This window comes from Anomaloglossus baeobatrachus, chromosome 1 (assembly GCF_048569485.1).
Source record: "Anomaloglossus baeobatrachus isolate aAnoBae1 chromosome 1, aAnoBae1.hap1, whole genome shotgun sequence".
In the NCBI taxonomy this organism is placed as follows: Eukaryota; Metazoa; Chordata; class Amphibia; order Anura; family Aromobatidae; genus Anomaloglossus; species Anomaloglossus baeobatrachus.
The window spans coordinates 952010967-952031085 of record NC_134353.1 but is presented as its reverse complement, the minus strand read 5'-3'; the positions used below and the strand labels follow the sequence as shown (position 1 = coordinate 952031085).

Here is a 20119-nt window from a genome sequence, read left to right as displayed (position 1 = left end):
CAAAAGTGGCCCTTTAACGAGCCTTTTCATATGACTAAAGGTGGCTTTACACGCTACGACGCTGGGGTCACGGAATTTGTGACGCACATCCGGCCGCGTTAGCGATGTCGTTGCGTGTGACACCTATTAGCGATTTTGAATCGTTGCAAAAACGTTCAAAATCGCGAATTGGTGACATGCCCCCCTAATCTCAATCATCGTTGCTGCTGCAGTAACGATGTTGTTCCTCGTTTCTGCGGCAGCACACATCGCTGTGTGTGACACCGCAGGAACAAGGAACCTCACCTTACCTGCGTCCCACCAGCAATGAGGAAAGAAGGAGGTGGGCGGGATGTTTGTCCCGCTCATCTTCGCCCCTCCGCTTTGATTGGACGGCCGCTTAGTGACGTCGCGTTGACGCCAAACGCACCTCCCTCTTGAGGGAGGGATCATTCTGCAGTCACAGCGACGTCGCAGAGCAGGTATATGCGTGTGACGCTGCCGTAGTGATAATGTTAGCTACGGCAGTGATCACCACATATCGGTCGTACGACAGGGGCGGGTGCTATCACGATCGACATCGCTAGCAATTGCTAGCGATGTCGCAGCGTGTAAAGCCCGCTTTAGGCTTTATGCCAGATCAGAACCTCAATTTGCAGACACTGTGTTTCGCGGTGATTGCACTAGAGCTTGTCTCCTTTCTCCCGGAAGGGACAATTTGCATATTTCCCAAAGGAGCACTGCAGCTATAAGACTCCTCACTGGCAGACAGATTGTATTGTCAGGTGTCCGCAAAAGAGAAAAGTTTTCCCCTTAGATGTTTCTACCGAGTTGTGGGGTTTTGGGGGTTTTTTATTTTTTTTTTTTTACAAAGTTGGTAGATAATGTAAGTTGGGTCATTCTTTGCGATCTCAAAAAAGGCCCAGGCAAGTCAACCCTTCCTACCAACTGCAGACCCACGAGTTGTGGATGAGAATGAAACGCTTGGCGTAGTTGCATCACTACGTGTTTGTTCGAGAAGCGGCAACGTGATCTCCTCGCCTTCCTCCTCTGCTGAGCTACTTGGCTGCATGCCTCTGGATTCACAACAAGTGAGATCTACAACCTTATCGTCATCCTCTCGGTTGTCCCACTCCTCACCCAGAGTCGCCCTCCTTTTCCTGCCTCCACAGTACAATACGCTTGTGCCTCGGGTATTAGAGTCTCCTCCACCCCTGGGGGTTAACGTCTGTTGATGAGGGTCTGGATCCTGCTCAGACCCTTCTTTGTCTAGATTTGGATACAATTAACAAAGATTTTGGGTATCAATGCAGATGCTTTTTTCCTCTCGAGTCTGGGAATCTTTGGAGCAGACCTCTGATAACCATGGGATAGAATGTGTGAATATCTCTGAAGACAAACTCCTCTGTGGTTCCCCACAGTGATGGGGCGGTTGGAGAGTTGTAACATCCAGGGAACAAGAGTAATTGGGGCGCTACCTCTGAAGACTGTACTATGTGTGATGAGGAGAGGCCATTTGACGCGCTTGACATCCACTGTAGCACATACTCCTTCTGGCCCTCGTCTATAAGTTATACCGCTGTGCTGCTGCCAAAGAAAGGGAGCGGAGCAGCCATCCAGTAACGGAAGCCGGCAGCTGTCTTTGGGTAGGACGTGTCGGTGTTTGATCAGTAGAGCTTTCAGGAACATTAGCACCTGCCCTACATACACCCGCCTATTCCCCCTTCCACCACAATCGTGGTATTAACTACTCATGTTTAATGTACCTTTCCCCTCTTAACCCCTTCATAACCGGCCGATTTTTCACTTTTTGGTTTTTTTTTTTCGCCATTCTTTTTCTGAGAGACGTAACTTTATATTTTTCAGTCAATATGGTCATGTGAGGGCTCATTTTTTGCGGAACAAGCTGTACTTTTAAATGAAACCATCAGTTTTACCATATAGTTTACTGGAAAACGGCAAAAAAATTCCAAATGCAGAAAACTTGCAAAAAAAGTGCGATAGCACTATGGTTTTTGAGATATTTTATTCACTTTGTTCACTATATGGTAAAACTGATGTATGGGTGTGATGCCTTAGGTCAGTGCGAGTTCGTAGACACCAAACATGTATAGGTTTACTTTTATATAAGGGGTTAAAAATCGGAAGTTTGTCCAAAAAAAGTGGCGCACGTTTTACGCCATATTCCGTGACCCGTAGCATTCTCATTTTTCGGGATCTATGGCTCAGTGACGGCTTATTTTTTTGCGTCTCGAGCTGACGTTTTTAACAGTATCATTTTTGCGCAGATGCTATGTTTTGATCACCTCTTATTGCATTTTGCGCAAAAGTTGTGGCGACAAAAAAACATCGTTTTGGCGTTTGGAATTTTTTTGCCGCTTCGCTGTATACTGATCAGATTAATTGATTTTATATTTTGATAGATCGGGCGTTTCTGAACACGGCGATACCAAATGTGTGTATATTTTTTATTTTTTTAACCCTTTAATTTTCAATGGGGCGAATGGGGGGTGATTAGAACTTTGTTTGTTTTTTTTTGTTTTTTTTAAATTTAAAAAACTTTTTTTTTTAATTTTACTAGTCCCCCTAGGGGACTATTGCGATCGCTCTGCATTATCTGCTGATCACAGCTACACAGCTGTAAACAGCAGATACGCTCTCTGTCTTTTTCACTGTGCAGAGGGCACAGCGAAAGTGAAAGCAAGTCATGTGTAGTACAGGAGTCATCACATGACCCTGTGCTACCATGACAACTATCGGAAGTCACGTGATCGCATCACGTGACTTCCGGTATCGGGCGGTAAGTAAAAGTTTACTGCGATCGCGCTTATAATGGCGATGTCACATATTGACAGCGCCATATAAGGGGTTAAACGGCACGAGCAGATAACTATTCTGCTCGTGCCTAGCAGGCACACGTCTCAGCTGTGAAAATCAGCTGAGATGTGCGCTGATCGCAGCATGCTGCCGCCGGCAGACGGCGGGCAGTAACGTTATGACCGCTAGGACGTAATTTTACTGCCCCCGGTCGGAGGACCACACCTGTGTCACCTATCACTAAATTAACAATGAGTATTTAGATGATGAATTGGCAATTTTTGGTGATCCTGCCGTCTCCACCGCTCTCATTACACAAGAATGAAACATCTAATACTGAAGGAGAAAACAAGACTGAACACAAGGAGGTCACAGCCGTCTATACCTCATAGGGGAGATCTCCATCTACCTGAGGATCCTGTGGAGGAGGAGGAGGAGCGGGACATCTCTCTGGGGTCGTCCTCGTACTGGAGAGACCTGCAGGAGACACAGACAGGACGGACATCATTATTACATACAGATAATTATAGGCCGGGTGTATTCAGTCCTGTCTATTACCTGGTGATGTGCGGGGCTGGGGCTCCTCCATCATCACCTCCTTGTACCGCTCCTTGTGTCCTTCTAGATACTCCCACTCCTCCATGGAGAAATAGACGGTGACGTCCTGACACCTTATAGGAACCTGACAACACAATGATACCGTCATCACCCAGAATCCTCCAGTGCCGTCCTGTATAATGTCCCAGCATTCCCAGCACTGTCACCTCTCCAGTCAGCAGCTCCAGCATCTTGTGGGTGAGTTCTAGGATCTTCTGGTCATTGATGTCCTCATGTATCCGGGGGTGAGGTGGAGGCCCCGGGATTGGGCTCACGGTTCCTCCCCGTCCTTCACACACAGGGGCCTGACAGCGATCACTAGAGGTCTTCACTACTGTGTAATCCTGAGTGTGGAGACATTAATAATATCACTACAGACATTTCCAGAGTCCATCACCTCCCCGGTCATATCCTCTGTTATTCCCATAGATAATGATGTAATGTGATGACATCAGAGCCTCTCACCTCCCCGGTCATATCCTCTGTTATCCCCATAGATAATGATGTAATGTGATGACATCAGAGCCTCTCACCTCCCCGGTCATATCCTCTGTTATCCCCATAGATAATGATGTAATGTGATGACATCAGAACCTCTCACCTCCCCAGTCATATCCTCTGTTATTCCCATAGATAATGATGTAATGTGATGACATCAGAGCCTCTCACCTCCCCGGTCATATCCTCTGTTATTCCCATAGATAATGATGTAATGTGATGACATCAGAACCTCTCACCTCCCCGGTCATATCCTCTGTTATTCCCATAGATAATGATGTAATGTGATGACATCACAGCCTCTCACCTCCCCGGTCATATCCTCTGTTATTCCCATAGATAATGATGTAATGTGATGACATCAGAGCCTCTCACCTCCCCGGTCATATCCTCTGTTATTCCCATAGATAATGATGTAATGTGGTGAAGTCACAGCCTCTCACCTCCCCGGTCATATCCTCTGTTATCCCCATAGATAATGATGTAATGTGATGACATCAGAGCCTCTCACCTCCCCGGTCATATCCTCTGTTATTCCCATAGATAATGATGTAATGTGATGACGTCACAGCCTCTCACCTCCCCGGTCATATCCTCTGTTATCCCCATAGATAATGATGTCATGTGGTGACATCAGAGCCTCTCACCTCCCCGGTCATATCCTCTGTTATCCCCATAGATAATGATGTAATGTGGTGACATCAGAACCTCTCACCTCCCCGGTCATATCCTCTGTTATCCCCATAGATAATGATGTAATGTGGTGACATCAGAGCCTCTCACCTCCCCGGTCATATCCTCTGTTATCCCCATAGATAATGATGTAATGTGGTGACATCAGAACCTCTCACCTCCCCGGTCATATCCTCTGTTATTCCCATAGATAATGATGTAATGTGGTGACATCAGAACCTCTCACCTCCCCGGTCATATCCTCTGTTATCCCCATAGATAATGATGTAATGTGATGACATCAGAACCTCTCACCTCCCCGGTCATATCCTCTGTTATCCCCATAGATAATGATGTAATGTGGTGACATCAGAACCTCTCACCTCCCCGGTCATATCCTCTGTTATTCCCATAGATAATGATGTAATGTGGTGACATCAGAGCCTCTCACCTCCCCGGTCATATCCTCTGTTATTCCCATAGATAATGATGTAATGTGATGACATCAGAACCTCTCACCTCCCCGGTCATATCCTCTGTTATCCCCATAGATAATGATGTAATGTGATGACATCAGAACCTCTCACCTCCCCGGTCATATTCTCTGTTATCCCCATAGATAATGATGTAATGTGATGACATCAGAACCTCTCACCTCCCCGGTCATATCCTCTGTTATCCCCATAGATAATGATGTAATGTGATGACATCAGAGCCTCTCACCTCCCCGGTCATATCCTCTGTTATCCCCATAGATAATGATGTAATGTGGTGACATCAGAGCCTCTCACCTCCCCGGTCATATCCTCTGTTATCCCCATAGATAATGATGTAATGTGATGACATCAGAGCCTCTCACCTCCCCGGTCATATTCTCTGTTATCCCCATAGATAATGATGTAATGTGATGACATCAGAACCTCTCACCTCCCCGGTCATATCCTCTGTTATCCCCATAGATAATGATGTAATGTGATGACATCAGAGCCTCTCACCTCCCCGGTCATATCCTCTGTTATCCCCATAGATAATGATGTAATGTGGTGACATCAGAGCCTCTCACCTCCCCGGTCATATCCTCTGTTATCCCCATAGATAATGATGTAATGTGATGACATCAGAGCCTCTCACCTCCGCGGTCATATCCTCTGTTATTCCCATAGATAATGATGTAATGTGGTGACATCAGAACCTCTCACCTCCCCGGTCATATCCTCTGTTATCCCCATAGATAATGATGTAATGTGGTGACATCAGAGCCTCTCACCTCCCCGGTCATATCCTCTGTTATCCCCATAGATAATGATGTAATGTGGTGACGTCAGAGCCTCTCACCTCCCCGGTCATATCCTCTGTTATTGCCATAGATAATGATGTAATGTGGTGACATCAGAGCCTCTCACCTCCCCGGTCATATCCTCTGTTATTCCCATAGATAATGATGTAATGTGGTGACATCAGAGCCTCTCACCTCCCCGGTCATATCCTCTGTTATTCCCATAGATAATGATGTAATGTGGTGACATCAGAGCCTCTCACCTCCCCGGTCATATCCTCTGTTATTCCCATAGATAATGATGTAATGTGGTGACGTCACAGCCTCTCACCTCCCCGGTCATATCCTCTGTTATTCCCATAGATAATGATGTAATGTGGTGACGTCACAGCCTCTCACCTCCCCGGTCATATCCTCTGTTATTCCCATAGATAATAATGTAATGTGGTGACATCAGAGCCTCTCACCTCCCCGGTCATATCCTCTGTTATTCCCATAGATAATGATGTAATGTGATGACATCAGAGCCTCTCACCTCCCCGGTCATATCCTCTGTTATCCCCATAGATAATGATGTCATGTGATGACATCAGAGCCTCTCACCTCCCCGGTCATATCCTCTGTTATCCCCATAGATAATGATGTAATGTGATGACATCAGAGCCTCTCACCTCCCTGGTCATATCCTCTGTTATTCCCATAGATAATGATGTAATGTGGTGACATCAGAGCCTCTCACCTCCCCGGTCATATCCTCTGTTATTCCCATAGATAATGATGTAATGTGGTGACATCAGAGCCTCTCACCTCCCCGGTCATATCCTCTGTTATCCCCATAGATAATGATGTATTGTGGTGACGTCACAGCCTCTCACCTCCCCGGTCATATCCTCTGTTATTCCCATAGATAATGATGTAATGTGATGACATCAGAACCTCTCACCTCCCCGGTCATATCCTCTGTTATCCCCATAGATAATGATGTATTGTGGTGACGTCACAGCCTCTCACCTCCCCGGTCATATCCTCTGTTATTCCCATAGATAATGATGTAATGTGATGATATCAGAACCTCTCACCTCCCCGGTCATATCCTCTGTTATTCCCATAGATAATGATGTAATGTGATGACATCAGAACCTCTCACCTCCCCGGTCATATCCTCTGTTATCCCCATAGATAATGATGTAATGTGGTGACATCAGAACCTCTCACCTCCCCGGTCATATCCTCTGTTATTCCCATAGATAATGATGTAATGTGATGACATCAGAACCTCTCACCTCCCCGGTCATATCCTCTGTTATCCCCATAGATAATGATGTAATGTGGTGACATCAGAGCCTCTCACCTCCCCGGTCATATCCTCTGTTATCCCCATAGATAATGATGTAATGTGATGACGTCACAGCCTCTCACCTCCCCGGTCATATCCTCTGTTATCCCCATAGATAATGATGTAATGTGGTGACGTCACAGCCTCTCACCTCCCCGGTCATGTCCTCTGTTATCCCCATAGATAATGATGTAATGTGGTGACATCACAGCCTCTCACCTCCCCGGTCATATCCTCTGTTATCCCCATAGATAATGATGTAATGTGATGACGTCACAGCCTCTCACCTCCCCGGTCATATCCTCTGTTATCCCCATAGATAATGATGTAATGTGGTGACATCACAGCCTCTCACCTCCCCGGTCATATCCTCTGTTATCCCCATAGATAATGATGTAATGTGATGACGTCACAGCCTCTCACCTCCCCGGTCATATCCTCTGTTATCCCCATAGATAATGATGTAATGTGGTGACGTCACAGCCTCTCACCTCCCCGGTCATGTCCTCTGTTATCCCCATAGATAATGATGTAATGTGGTGACGTCACAGCCTCTCACCTCCCCGGTCATATCCTCTGTTATCCCCATAGATAATGATGTAATGTGGTGACGTCACAGCCTCTCACCTCCCCGGTCATATCCTCTGTTATCCCCATAGATAATGATGTAATGTGGTGACGTCACAGCCTCTCACCTCCCCGGTCATATCCTCTGTTATCCCCATAGATAATGATGTAATGTGGTGACGTCACAGCCTCTAACCTCCCCGGTCATATCCTCTGTTATCCCCATAGATAATGATGTAATGTGGTGACGTCACAGCCTCTCACCTCCCCGGTCATATCCTCTGTTATTCCCATAGATAATGATGTAATGTGGTGACATCAGAGCCTCTCACCTCCCCGGTCATATCCTCTGTTATCCCCATAGATAATGATGTAATGTGGTGACGTCACAGCCTCTCACCTCCCCGGTCATATCCTCTGTTATCCCCATAGATAATGATGTAATGTGGTGACGTCACAGCCTCTCACCTCTGCAGTAAGATGGGAGAGGAGCTCCAGGGTGAGGGGAATGATCCTCGCCGCCATTTTGCCTCTTTTCTTCAGAGGATTCTTTATTGGAGGAATCTGAATGGAGAAAAGATGAGAAGAGAAAATAACGGAAACTTCACAGGAAACAACTCGGAGAAACGTCTCCAGAGGATCCGGCATTTACCCTTATTCCCGGCTTCTGCCTGTAGGTGGCGCTGCACTTGCTCTGTGGCCAGCACTGGGGGCGCAGGCGCAGTGTGACATTAGTGTGGCTGGGACTTGTGGTGCAGGGAGTCTGTGTCTCTGCAGAGCGCTGGGATCTGGAGTTCTCCGCTCTGTGCTGGGGGAGGACACGTCCTGCAGATTTCCTGAGGAGTGACATCCCCGGAAAGGGCGGGGCGGAGCTGTGGGCGGGGCAGAGATGTGGGCGGGGCAGAGCTGTGGGCGGGGCAGAGCTGTGGGCGGGGCGGAGCGGACGGATCCTGACCCTGAGGTGGAGAAGATTCAGCGGCTCCTCATTAGTTCTAGAACTTTCCTCTCAGACTGGATTTTGCCTCCGGTCATTTCTTGGGGCTGCAGCTCGTGTATATCTCACAGGGAATGGCCTGAAGCTGCAGCACGGGGCTGTGGGGGCTTTTATAAGGAGGGGGATATGGGGGGGCTACCCAGGGCAGGGGGAGGGGCTTCTATAAGGAGGGGATATGGGGGGCTACACAGGGCAGGGGGAGGGGCTGTGGGGGCTTCTATAAGGAGGGGGATATGGGGGCTACACAGGGCAGGGGGAGGGGCTATGGGGGCTTCTATAAGGAGGGGGATATGGGGGTCTACACAGGGCAGGGGGAGGGGCTATGGGGGCTTCTATAAGGAGGGGATATGGGGAGCTACACAGGGCAGGGGGAGGGGCTGTGGAGGCTTCTATAAGGAGGGGGATATGGGGGGCTACACAGGGCAGGGGGAGGGGCCGTGGATGCTTCTATAAGGAGGGGATATGGGGGGCTACACAGGGCAGGGGGAGGGACTGTGGAGGCTTCTATAAGGAGGGGATATGGGGGGGCTACACAGGGCAGGGGGAGCGGCTGTGGAGGCTTCTATAAGGAGGGGGATATGGGGGGCTACACAGGGCAGGGGGAGGGGCTGTGGAGGCTTCTATAAGGAGGGGGATATGGGCGGCTACACAGGGCAGAGGGAGGGGCTGTGGAGGCTTCTATAAGGAGGGGATATGGGGGGCTACACAGGGCAGGGGGAGGGGCTGTGGAGGCTTCTATAAGGAGGGGATATGGGGGGCTACACAGGGCAGGGGGAGAGGCTGTGGAGGCTTCTATAAGGAGGGGGGATATGGGGAGCTACACAGGGCAGAGGGAGGGGCTGTGGAGGCTTCTATAAGAAGGGGGATATGGGGGGCTACACAGGGGAGGGGCTGTGGAGGCTTCTATAAGAAGGGGGATATGGGGGGCTACACAGGGGAGGGGCTGTGGAGGCTTCTATAAGGAGGGGGATATGGGGGCTACACAGGGCAGGGGGGAGGGGCTGTGGAGGCTTCTATAAGGAGGGGGATATAGGGGGCTACACAGGGCAGGGGGAGAGGCTGTGGAGGCTTCTGTAAGGAGGGGGATATGGGGGGCTACACAGGGCAGAGGGAGGGGCTGTGGAGGCTTCTATAAGGAGGGGGATATGGGGGGCTACACAGGGCAGGGGGAGGGGCTGTGGAGGCTTCTATAAGGAGGGGGATATGGGGGGCTACACAGGGCAGGGGGAGAGGCTGTGGAGGCTTCTATAAGGAGGGGGATATGGGGGGGCTACACAGGGCAGGGGGAGGGGCTGTGGGGGCTTCTGTAAGGAGGGAGATATGGGGGGGGCTACACAGGGCAGGGGGAGGGGCTGTGGAGGATTCTATAAGGAGGGGGATATGGGGGGCTGGTCAGGGGGAGGGGCTGTGGGGGCTTCTATAAGGAGGGGGATATGGGGGGCTACACGGGGGAGGGGCTGTGGGGGCTTCTGTAAGGAGGGGGATATGGGGGGCTACACAGGGCAGGGGGAGGGGCTGTGGGGGCTTCTGTAAGGAGGGGGATATGGGGGGCTACACAGGGCAGGGGGAGAGGCTGTGGAGGCTTCTATAAGGAGGGGATATGGGGGACTACACAGGGCAGGGGGGGGGGCTTCTATAAGGAGGGGATATGGGGGGCTACACAGGGCAGGGGGAGGGGCTGTGGGGGCTTCTATAAAGAGGGGGATATGGGGGGCTACACAGGGCAGGGGGAGGGGCTGTGGGGGCTTCTATAAGGAGGGGGATATGGGGGCTACACAGGGCAGGGGAGGGGCTGTGGAGGCTTCTATAAGGAAGGGGATATGGGGGGGCTACACAGGGCAGGGGGAGGGGCTGTGGAGGCTTCTATAAGGAGGGGATATGGGGGGGTTACACGGCAGGGGGAGGGGCTGTGGGAACTTCTATAAGGAGGGGATATGGGGGGCTACACAGGGCAGGGGAGGGGCTGTGGGGACTTCTATAAGGAGGGGATATGGGGGCTACACAGGGCAGGGGGAGAGGCTGTGGGGGCTTCTATAAGGAGGGGATATGGGGGGGTTACACGGCAGGGGGAGGGGCTGTGGGAACTTCTATAAGGAGGGGATATGGGGGGGCTACACAGGGCAGGGGAGGGGCTGTGGGGACTTCTATAAGGAGGGGATATGGGGGCTACACAGGGCAGGGGGAGGGGCTGTGGAGGCTTCTATAAGGAGGGGATATAGGGGGCTACACAGGGCAGGGGGAGGGGCTGTGGAGGCTTCTATAAGGAGGGGATGGGGCTACACAGTGCAGGGGGAGAGGCTGTGGAGGCTTCTGTAAGGAGGGGGATATGGGGGGCTACACAGGGCAGAGGGAGGGGCTGTGGAGGCTTCTATAAGGAGGGGGATATGGGGGGCTACACAGGGCAGGGGGAGGGGCTGTGGAGGCTTCTATAAGGAGGGGATGGGGCTACACAGTGCAGGGGGAGAGGCTGTGGAGGCTTCTGTAAGGAGGGGGATATGGGGGGCTACACAGGGCAGAGGGAGGGGCTGTGGAGGCTTCTATAAGGAGGGGGATATGGGGGGCTACACAGGGCAGGGGGAGGGGCTGTGGAGGCTTCTATAAGGAGGGGATATAGGGGGCTACACAGGGCAGGGGGAGGGGCTGTGGAGGCTTCTATAAGGTGGGGGATATGGGGGGCTACACAGGGCAGGGGGAGGGGCTGTGGAGGCTTATATAAGGAGGGGATATAGGGGCTACACAGTGCAGAGGGAGGGGCTGTGGAGGCTTCTATAAGGAGGGGGATATGGGGGTTACACAGGGCAGAGGGAGGGGCTGTGGAGGCTTCTATAAGGAGGGGGGATATGGGGGGCTACACAGGGCAGAGGGAGGGGCTGTGGAGGCTTCTATAAGGAGGGGGATATGGGGGGCTACACAGGGCAGGGGGAGAGGCTGTGGAGTCTTCTGTAAGGAGGGGGATATGGGGGGCTACACAGGGCAGGGGGGAGGGGCTGTGGAGGCTTCTATAAGGAGGGGGATATGGGGGGCTACACAGGGCATGGGGAGAGGCTGTGGAGGCTTCTGTAAGGAGGGGGATATGGGGGGCTACACAGGGCAGGGGGAGGGGCTGTGGAGGCTTCTATAAGGAGGGGGGATATGGGGGGCTGCACAGGGCAGGGGGAGGGGCTGTGGAGGCTTCTATAAGGAGGGGGGATATGGGGTCTACACAGGGCAGGGGGAGAGGCTGTGTAGGCTTCTATAAGGAGGGGGATATGGGGGGCTACACAGGGCAGGGGGAGGGGCTGTGGAGGCTTCTATAAGGAGGGGATGGGGCTACACAGTGCAGGGGGAGAGGCTGTGGAGGCTTCTGTAAGGAGGGGGATATGGGGGGCTACACAGGGCAGAGGGAGGGGCTGTGGAGGCTTCTATAAGGAGGGGGATATGGGGGGCTACACAGGGCAGGGGGAGAGGCTGTGGAGTCTTCTGTAAGGAGGGGGATATGGGGGGCTACACAGGGCAGGGGGGAGGGGCTGTGGAGGCTTCTATAAGGAGGGGGATATGGGGGGCTACACAGGGCAGGGGGAGAGGCTGTGGAGGCTTCTGTAAGGAGGGGGATATGGGGGGCTACACAAGGCAGGGGGAGGGGCTGTGGAGGCTTCTATAAGGAGGGGGGATATGGGGGACTGCACAGGGCAGGGGGAGGGGCTGTGGAGGCTTCTATAAGGAGGGGGATATGGGGGGCTACACAGGGCAGGGGGAGAGGCTGTGTAGGCTTCTATAAGGAGGGGGATATGGGGGGCTACACAGGGCAGGGGGAGGGGCTGTGGAGGCTTCTATAAGGAGGGGATGGGGCTACACAGTGCAGGGGGAGAGGCTGTGGAGGCTTCTGTAAGGAGGGGGATATGGGGGGCTACACAGGGCAGAGGGAGGGGCTGTGGAGGCTTCTATAAAGAGGGGATATAGGGGGCTACACAGGGCAGGGGGAGGGGCTGTGGAGGCTTCTCTAAGGAGGGGGATATGGGGGGCTACACAGGGGAGAGGCTGTGGAGGCTTCTGTAAGGAGGGGGATATGGGGGGCTACACAGGGCAGAGGGAGGGGCTGTGGAGGCTTCTATAAGGAGGGGGATATGGGGGGCTACACAGGGCAGGGGGAGGGGCTGTGGAGGCTTCTATAAGGAGGGGATATAGGGGGCTACACAGGGCAGGGGGAGGGGCTGTGGAGGCTTCTCTAAGGAGGGGGATATGGGGGGCTACACAGGGCAGGGGGAGGGGCTGTGGAGGCTTCTATAAGGAGGGGATATAGGGGGCTACACAGGGCAGGGGGAGCGGCTGTGGAGGCTTCTCTAAGGAGGGGGATATGGGGGGCTACACAGGGCAGAGGGAGGGGCTGTGGAGGTTTCTATAAGGAGGGGGATATGGGGGCTACACAGTGCAGGGGGAGAGGCTGTGGAGGCTTCTGTAAGAAGGGGGATATGGGCGGCTATACAGGGCAGAGGGAGGGGCTGTGGAGGCTTCTATAAGGCGGGGGATTTGGGGGGCTACACAGGGCAGGGGGAGAGGCTGTGGAGGCTTCTATAAGGAGGGGGATATGGGGGTTACACAGGGTAGAGGGAGGGGCTGTGGAGGCTTCTATAAGGAGGGGGGATATGGGGGGCTACACAGGGCAGAGGGAGGGGCTGTGGAGGCTTCTATAAGGAGGGGGATATGGGGGGCTACACAGGGCAGGGGGAGGGGCTGTGGAGGCTTCTATAAGGAGGGAGATATGGGGGCTACACAGGGCAGGGGGGAGGGGCTGTGGAGGCTTCTATAAGGAGGGGGTTATGTGGGGCTACACAGGGCAAGGGGAGGGGCTGTGGGGGCTTCTGTAAGGAGGGGGATATGGGGGGCTACACAGGGCAGGGGGAGAGGCTGTGGAGGCTTCTATAAGGAGGGGATATGGGGGACTGGGGGACTACACAGGGCAGGGGGAGGGGCTGTGGAGGCTTCTATAAGGAGGGGGATATGGGGGGCTACACAGGGCAGGGGAGAGGCTGTGGAGGCTTCTATAAGGAGGGGGATATGGGGGCTACACAGGACAGGGGAGAGGCTGTGGAGGCTTCTATAAGGAGGGGGATATGGGGGGCTACACAGGGCAGGGGGAGGGGCTGTGGGGGCTTTTGTAAGGAGGGGGATATGGGGGGCTACACAGGGCAGGGGGAGAGGCTGTGGAGGCTTCTATAAGGAGGGGGATATGGGGGGCTACACAGGGCAGGGGAGAGGCTGTGGAGGCTTCTATAAGGAGGGGGGATATGGGGGGCTACACAGGGCAGGGGGAGGGGCTGTGGGGGCTTCTGTAAGGAGGGGGATATGGGGGGCTACACAGGGCAGGGGGAGAGGCTGTGGAGGCTTCTATAAGGAGGGGGATATGGGGGGCTACACAGGGCAGGGGGAGGGGCTGTGGAGGCTTCTTTAAGGAGGGGGATATGGGGGGCTACACAGGGCAGGTGGAGGGGCTGTGGAGGCTTCTATAAGGAGGGGATATGGGGGACTACACAGGGGAGGGGCTGTGGAGGCTTCTATAAGGAGGGGGATATGGGGGGCTACACAGGACAGGGGGAGAGGCTGTGGAGGCTTCTATAAGGAGGGGGATATGGGGGCTATACAGGACAGGGGGAGAGGCTGTGGAGGCTCCTATAAGGAGGGGGATATGGGGGGCTACATAGGGCAGGGGGAGAGGCTGTGGAGGCTTCTATAAGAAGGGGGATATGGGTGGCTACACAGGGCAGGGGGAGAGGCTGTGGAGGCTTCCATAAGGAGGGGATATGGGGGCTACACAGGGCAGGGGGAGAGGCTGTGGAGGCTTCCATAAGGAGGGGATATGGGGGCTACACAGGGCAGGGGGAGAGGCTGTGGAGGCTTCCATAAGGAGGGGATATGGGGGCTACACAGGCCAGGGGGAGAGGCTGTGGAGGCTTCTATAAGGAGGGGATATGGGGGCTACACAGGGCAGGGGGAGAGGCTGTGGAGGCTTCTATAAGGAGGGGGATATGGGGGACTACACAGGGCAGGGGGAGGGGTTGTGGAAGCTTCTATAAGGAGGGTGATATGGGGGGGCTACTCAGGGGAGGGGCTGTGGAGGCTTCTGTAAGGAGGGGGATAAGGGGGGGCTACACAGGGCAGGGGGAGGGGATGTGGAGGCTTCTATAAGGAGGGGGGATATGGGGGTGGTTACACCGAGCAGATGCTGTGGAGGCTTTTATAAGGAATGTGGGGGTTACACTAGGCAGGAGGCGACGCTGCATATTTGGTGGGGCTTGCAGGAGGCAATGTGGAACATTTTGGTGGCTTGTAGTTGCCATAGAGCAATTCCGCACATCTGAGGGGAGGGGGGGCTCGCGCTGGGCAAGGGGCCATGTTGCACGTTGTGGGGTCTCGCAAGGGGAGAGGCTGCACGTTGTGGGGGCTCGCACTGGGAAGGGGGCGATGCTGCACATTGGGGGGGCTTGAACTTGGCATGGGGTGACACTGCATGTTGGGGGGACTCGTAGGGAGAGAGGCTGTACATTGGGGTTCTCGCAGGGGGGAGGCTGCATGTTGGGGGGGCTCGCACAAAGCAAAGGGTGACGCTTGACTTTGGGAGGGCTTGCTTGGCAGGGGGCCATGTTGCATGTTGGGGGATCACACAGGGATATCTGTTGTGTATTATTAATCTTTGTTTTTCATACACATCTTGTGACTATCGGCGCTGGGTGTAATTGCCCCCCGTCGTCCCACCTTAGAGGCGGAGAGAACAGTGCGGTGTAATCCACATCATCCTCCTGTGTCCTCCAATGTATTCAATGAGAGGAATTTATGGTAAATGCAGAAATACAATTTTTACACCTAAAACGCACGAGACTCCGATACAAAAGATTTTTCTTTCATTGTCGCCAATGTCCAACATGGCTTAATTCTACGCATTGATTTGTAAAGTTGATTATATGTTTGTACCCTTGACCTTCTATCACCCCCACCCTCATTACTCTGTAGACTGTAAGGGTACCGTTACACTCAGCGACACTCCAGCGATCCCACCAGCGATCTGACCTGGCAGGGATCGCTGGAGCGTGGCTGGTGAGCTGTCAATCAGCCAGATCTCCACAGAGATCAGCCACCAGCGACCCGTGTAACGACGCTGTGCTTGGTAACCATAGTACACATCAGGTTACTAAGCAAAGCGCTTTCCATAGTTACCCCATGTGTACCTTGGCTACGTGTGCAGGGAGCCAGCGTCTAGCAGCTGCGGACGCTAGTAACCAAGGTACATATCGGGTATCCAAGCAAAGCGCTTTGCTTGGTTACACGATGTGTACCTTGGTTACCAGCATCCACAGCTGTCAGAAGCCGGCTCCCTGCACATTCAGATCGTTGCTCTCTCGTTGTCAAACATAGTGATGTGTTCTTCACAGCAGGAGAGCAACGAGCAAATAATGAACCAAAGCAGTATGTAACGATCAGCGATTTCACAGCAGGGGCCAGGTCGCTGCTTAGTGTCACACACAGCGAGATCGCTGATGAGGTCACTGGTACGTCACAAAACCTGGGACTCAGCAGCGATCTCGCTATGTGAGAAGTACTCCTAAGTCCCCGAGGACAGGGTCCGCTCCCCTCTGTACTCGTCTGTCAGTGTTATATATTTGTATCCCCGACCTACTCTCTCCTCCCCATTACCCTGTAGACTGTGAGCCCCCGAGGGCAGGGTCCGCTCCCCTCTGTACCCGTCTGTCAGTGTTATACATTTGTATCCCCGCCCTACTGTCTCCTCCCCATTCCCCTGTAGACTGAGCCCCCGAGGGCAGGGTCCGCTCCCCTCTCTACCCGTCTGTCAGGACTGGTTTATTCACTGTAATTTATATCTGTATTTTGGGTGTAGCCCGTTCCCATGTGCAGCGTGGAATCAATGGTTCGCTATAAAAATAAAGCTGTATAAATATTTCTCCTTTTTGTTAGAATTATTGATACTTGCTTTAATTCTCCAATCACCGTGGACCTGTTGCCAGTGACCGCCCCCCTCAGCTTCACTTGTCGGTCCTGAGCACGCAGGTACAGTGTATACAGTATATTGGCAGAGCGACAAGCTAGGGTCCCATGCTGTTATGTGACCGGAGCATGGGACCCGGAGGTTGCCGCGCTGCCATTGTACTGTATCAAACCGGCAAAAAGCCTCCCGATTCGCCGCCGCCGCCCTCCTCCATCTGCCACCGCTCTCCCCGATCTGCTGCCCGCACCCCCACCTCTCACCCATGTGATCGGCTGCCCGCCCCCTCCCCTCCATGATTGGCTGCCTGCACCCCTCCCGCCCCGTGATCGGCTGCCCGCACCCCTCCCCCCATGATTGGCTGCCCATCCCCTCACTTGCGTGATGTGCTGCCCGTCCCCTCACTTGCGTGATGCGCTGCCCGTCCCCTCTCCTCTCACCTGCGTGATGTGCTGCCCGCCCTCTCACCTGCGTGATGTGCTGCCCGCCCTCTCACCTGCGTGATGTGCTGCCCGCCCTCTCACCTGCGTGATGTGCTGCCCGCCCTCTCACCTCCGTGATGTGCTGCCCGCCCTCTCTCACCTCCGTGTTATGCTGCTCGCCCCCTCACCTCCGTGATGTGCAGCCTGACCCCTCACCTGCGTGATGTGCTGCCCGCCCCTCCCCTCTCACCCCTGTGATCTGCTGTCCGCTCTCTCCTCACCTCTCACCCCTGTGATCTGCTGTCCGCTCTCTCCTCACCTCTCACCCCTGTGATCTGCTGTCCACTCTCTCCTCACCTCTCACCCCTGTGATCTGCTGTCCGCTCTCTCCTCACCTCTCACCCCTGTGATCTGCTGCCCGCTCTCTCCTCACCTCTCACCCCTGTGATTTGCTGTCCGCTCTCTCCTCACCTCTCACCCCTGTGATCTGCTGTCCGCTCTCTCCTCACCGCTCACCCCTGTGATCTGCTGTCCGCTCTCTCCTCACCGCTCACCCCTGTGATCTGCTGTCCGCTCTCTCCTCACCTCACACCCCTGTGATCTGCTGTCCCCTCTCTCCTCACCTCTCATGCCTGTGCTCTGCTGCCCCCTCCCCCATCTCTCACCTTCCACGATCTGCTGCCTCCTTCATCTGCTGCCTAGATCCATCCTCTAAGGTAACTATCCCCAATCTCACCTCCCCTTCCCCCCTGTCCCCCCATTCCCCACTGCTCCAGCATCCACTGCGCCCTCTCCCAGCCGCCGCCGTCTCACATCCACCGATGCTCCCTTTATCGCCGCTGCCCCCCCCCCATCTGCCTCCATCTCTCCTGTGATCCTGCTGCTGTTCTGATCCATCCTGTAAGTATTGTTCGTGGTTCTTTTCTAACTATCCCCAATCCCAACTCCCACTCCCTATTTCCACCAACCCCCCCAACCCCACGCTTGCCGCCAAGCGCTGATCAGCTACGTGATTGGTTGATCAGGTACGTAATTGTTGCTCGAGTTTTTGCTTTTTTTTGTGCACCCCAAATAAAAAAAAAAAAGACAAAACTTGAACAATTAGGTACCTGATCAGCAAGCATCCTGCAGCCGTACTCTACTTTGGACAGGATTTGTTTTTTCCATCCCACCTGGTCCCCCCTTTTTGCAGCACATCCGTGTGTGCACCCTGATTTTTTTTTTTATGCCATGGGGTCTAGTTTCCAAAATGGGGTCACATGTGGGGGAGCTCCACTGTTTCGGCACATCAGGGGGTCTCCAAACACAACATGGAATACGCTAATTATTCCAGACAAGTTTGCGTTTGAAAAGTCAAATGACGCTCCTTGTCTTCAGAGTCCTGCTGTGCGCCCAAACATTTGATTTCCACCACATATGAGGTATCTGTGTAGTCAGGAGAAATTGCACATTATGTTTTATGGTGCATTTTTTCCCGATAACCTTGTGAAAAAAAAGCTACCTGGTCGAAGTAACAATTTCGTGGTAATTTTTTTTTTTTTTTTTTTCACGGCTCAACTTTATTAACTTTTGTGAAGCCCCTAGAGGTTCATAGTGCTCAAAAAACATCTATATAAATTCCATGAGGGGTCTAGTTTCCAAAATGAGGTCACAAGTGGGGGAGCTCCACTGTTTCAGCACCTCAGGGGCTCTCCAAACGCAACATGGTGCAGCTAACGATTCCAGCTAATTTTCTGTTCAAAAAGTCAAATGACGCTCCTTCCCTTCCAAGTCCTGCCGTGCGCCCAAACAGTGGTTTTTCGCCACATGTGAGGTATCTGCGTGCTCAGAAGAAATTGCCCAACAAATTTTGGGGGTTTATTTAATCCTGCTACCCTTGTGAAATGCAATATTTGAGGCTAAATTAACATTTTTGTTGCAAAAAAGTAAAATGTACATTTTTTCCTTCCACATTGCTTTAGTTACTGTGAAGCACCAGAAGGGTTAATAGCCTTCTTGAATGTGGTTTTGAGCAGCCTGAGGGGTGCGGTTTTTGGAATCGTGTCATTTTTGGGTGTTTTGTGTCATGTAGACCTCTCAAAATCGCTTCAAATGTGATGTGGTCCCTTAAAAAAGTGGCTTTGTAAATTTTGTTGTAAAAATGAGAAATTGCTCAAACTTTGAACCCCTATAACTTCCTTAATTATTTTTTTTTCCCAAAATTGTTCTGATGTAAAGTAGACATGTGGGAAATGTTATTTATTATTTTGTGTCATATGTCTCGTTGGTTTTAGAGCATAAAAATTCAAAGTTCGAAAATTACAAAATTTTCGCGAAATTTCAGTTTCTTTCACAAAGAAATGCAAAAAATATCGGCCTAAATTTACCATTAACATGAAGCCCAATATGTCACGAAAAAAAGTCTCTGAATCACCGGGATCCGTTGAAGCGTTCCAGAGTTATAACCTCAAAAAGGGACACTGGTCAAAATTGCAAAAAGTGGCCTGGTCTTTAGGGTCAAAATAGGCTGGGGGCTGAAGGGGTTAAAAAAAAAATGACGCTGGATCCAGCCCCAATAGGCTTTCAATATACAACACGCCGCACAGCGCTGCATCCGGCGCAATGCGTTTTTTTTGCCAGAGACAAAAAACGTTCCATGCTGCGTCCTTTCCGGCCGCCGGACCAACAAATTTCCCTGGATCCAGCGCATGCCAGATGAAACGTGGGTCCATGCGTCACAATCCGGCGCTAATACAAATTTATGACGAAAAATAACCCGGATCCAGCGGCATATGTAGTGCGGGGTCTGTCGCTCTCTCTCCCCCACGTGTAGTGCGGGGTCTGTCGCGCTCTCTTCCTCATGTGTAGTGCGGGGTCTGTCGCTCTCTCTCCCCCATGTGTAGTGCGGGGTCTGTCGCTCTCTCTCCCCCATGTGTAGTGCGGGGTCTGTCGCTCTCTCTCCCCCATGTGTAGTGCGGGGTCTGTCGCTCTCTCTCCCCCATGTGTAGTG

The 20119-nt window shown here is 52.9% G+C and overlaps 1 protein-coding gene across 1 annotated transcript in view; it reads right to left on the bottom strand.

Annotated features, from left to right (window-relative positions):
* Positions 1 to 20119, bottom strand: part of LOC142259616 (uncharacterized) — a 96227-nt gene that overhangs the window by 59167 nt on the left and 16941 nt on the right. Inside the window, exons 2-4 of the mRNA XM_075331873.1 lie at positions 8211 to 8306; positions 3355 to 3478; positions 3206 to 3273 (exon numbers count right to left, since the gene is read on the bottom strand). Coding sequence (XP_075187988.1) covers positions 3206 to 3273; positions 3355 to 3478; positions 8211 to 8306 — 288 coding nt within the window. The remainder of the gene's footprint in view (positions 1 to 3205; positions 3274 to 3354; positions 3479 to 8210; positions 8307 to 20119) is intronic.